The sequence below is a fragment of the Sinocyclocheilus anshuiensis genome, unplaced genomic scaffold, assembly GCF_001515605.1.
Source record: "Sinocyclocheilus anshuiensis isolate Anshui unplaced genomic scaffold, SAMN03320099.WGS_v1.1 scaffold3001, whole genome shotgun sequence".
Taxonomy (NCBI): domain Eukaryota; kingdom Metazoa; phylum Chordata; class Actinopteri; order Cypriniformes; family Cyprinidae; genus Sinocyclocheilus; species Sinocyclocheilus anshuiensis.
The window spans coordinates 18,901-20,936 of NW_015538098.1; the positions used below are offsets into that span (position 1 = coordinate 18,901).

At 40.1% G+C, this 2,036-nt stretch overlaps 1 protein-coding gene across 1 annotated transcript in view; it reads right to left on the reverse strand.

The window, feature by feature from the left end:
- Positions 1-740: 740 nt before the first annotated feature.
- The window catches only part of LOC107683655 (zinc finger protein 260-like), a 10,190-nt gene continuing 8,894 nt past the window's right edge, over positions 741-2,036 (reverse strand). Inside the window, exons 3-4 of the mRNA XM_016479731.1 lie at positions 823-1,242; positions 741-760 (exon numbers count right to left, since the gene is read on the reverse strand). Of these exons, the coding sequence (XP_016335217.1) occupies positions 741-760; positions 823-1,242 (440 nt within the window). The remainder of the gene's footprint in view (positions 761-822; positions 1,243-2,036) is intronic.

The window sequence follows — 2,036 nt, forward strand, 5'->3', positions numbered from 1 at the left end:
GAGACAGGTGTGGATACAGGAAATCATTTATAGAAAAAAACAAATAGCCTCAAGACAAGTATAAAAAAAGTTAACAAAAACAACAAAATTTCAAACAGATGCCTATTTTCTTGTGCTATTTTGAATTGTAGGGCTGTTTTAAGCTTTCTCCACAAAGCACAAAAATATCGTCTCATTTTCATGACTTCTAAGGTGCATCTATTGGGTGTAATGTCAAAAGAAATGTATTACATTGATCACAGTTAATGAGCCTTTCTCCAGAGTGAATATGCTGGGGATTTTTAAAATGGCTTCTTTTGGTAAACCTCGTCAGTCACGGTCAGTTTTTTTGCAGAATGATCTTGAAAGGCCTCTCTCCAGTGTGAACTCCTATGTGTCTTCAGGTTTCCTTTGACTGTGAAACTCTTTGCACAATGATGGCATATGAAATAGTTCTCCCGAGTGAAATCTCATGTGGGTTTCTTCACATGATTCCACACATATTTCATGTGAATCTTAAGATTTTCTATTTGTGGGATGCTCTTCCCACAGGCTTCTCTCGAGTGTGTTGTTTTCTCACGTGACCATTGAGGCTACCTTTATTCCTGAAACTCTTTCCACACTGAGCACATTTACAGCATTTTTCTGCCGAATGAGTCTTCATGTGGTAATTAAGTCTTACCTTACATATGAAACGCTTTCCACACTGATCACATTTGAAGGGTTTCTTTCCAGTGTGAACCATCTTGTGACATTTGAGGCTAAATTCTGTTGTGAGGCTCTTTCCGCAAAGATCACATGTGAACACATTCTGTCCAGTGTGAATTCTCATGTGGTAATTACGGGAGTATGCATTTGTGAAACTCTTCCCACAATACTTGCAAGAGTAAGGCTTCTCTCCAGTGTGAACTCTCATGTGGACTTTAAGGTTTTGTTTAGCAGGGAAACTCTTTCCACACTGTTCGCATGTATAAGGCTTCACTCCAGTGTGAATGTTCATGTGAGATTGAAGGCTGCTTTTCTGTGTAAAACTCTTTCCACGCTGATGGCAAGTTTTGAGGGCTCCTTGTTGAGCAAAGCTCTTTCCACAATGATGACAGGTGAAAGAGCTGCTAGCTTTGGTTTTCTGAGCTCTTTTTCGTATAGAAACCGTTTTAGTCTGTGTGGATTTTTCACCAGTTATGAAATCATGGTGTTTCTCATACTGATCTGTCTGTTCCATTTCATTCAGATCTTGATTCTCCTCTTTCAGCACTAGCAGGTCTAAAGCAAAAAAAGACAAATACAAGATAACCACAGTTTGAAGCCACAAAGCAAAAGATGTGAAAAGCAACATTAAAGCTTTTAAAGCCGGGACACATCAAGCCAACTTCAAAGAACTATCAGTGTTGAAAGCCGACTGTGTTGTTGATCTGAACCAAAAAGCTGCGCTTGAACACACCGCTGCAAACTAGTGCTGCCTTCACGTGCTATCGGAATTATCATAAATACGAGTTTCCTAATCGGAAATTGGACGTCAGCAGCTATCAATAGTATGTATTCGTCATTCAAAAGGAGAAATCGAAACAAGGGTATACCAGATATACGAAACGTAAATAAAGCAGCGCTTGCTTACCATTTTGAATATCAGTTATGTTGATAACTTTATTCATTTTTAGCCGCTCACGTTGTTATGAATATATTCACATACTTGGGTAAGGTCACGTAACATTAGAACAGTCCTCAGTCTGTGCCGCCTTCATTTACTGGTTTTCATCACTTTCACTTGAATTCTCGGGCACTGACTCGTTCACTAAACTGAACTTCCAATCAGAGTTCTCACTCTCGCCGACGGCCCTGACACCAATTCAATATGCTAAATTGGGCAAACTGCCACCGACCTGGAGGTCTGCTACCTGATCCGAGTCCAACAGGTGGAATACTTTTGGGTTTGGGTCTGGCTTGTAGCTACACTAAAACTGTGTGCAGTAGGCTACGATGCTTTCATAAATGCACGCATACACACATAACTGGACACAGATATCTTTATCTCTTTTATCTCCTTGCACTAGCTACTG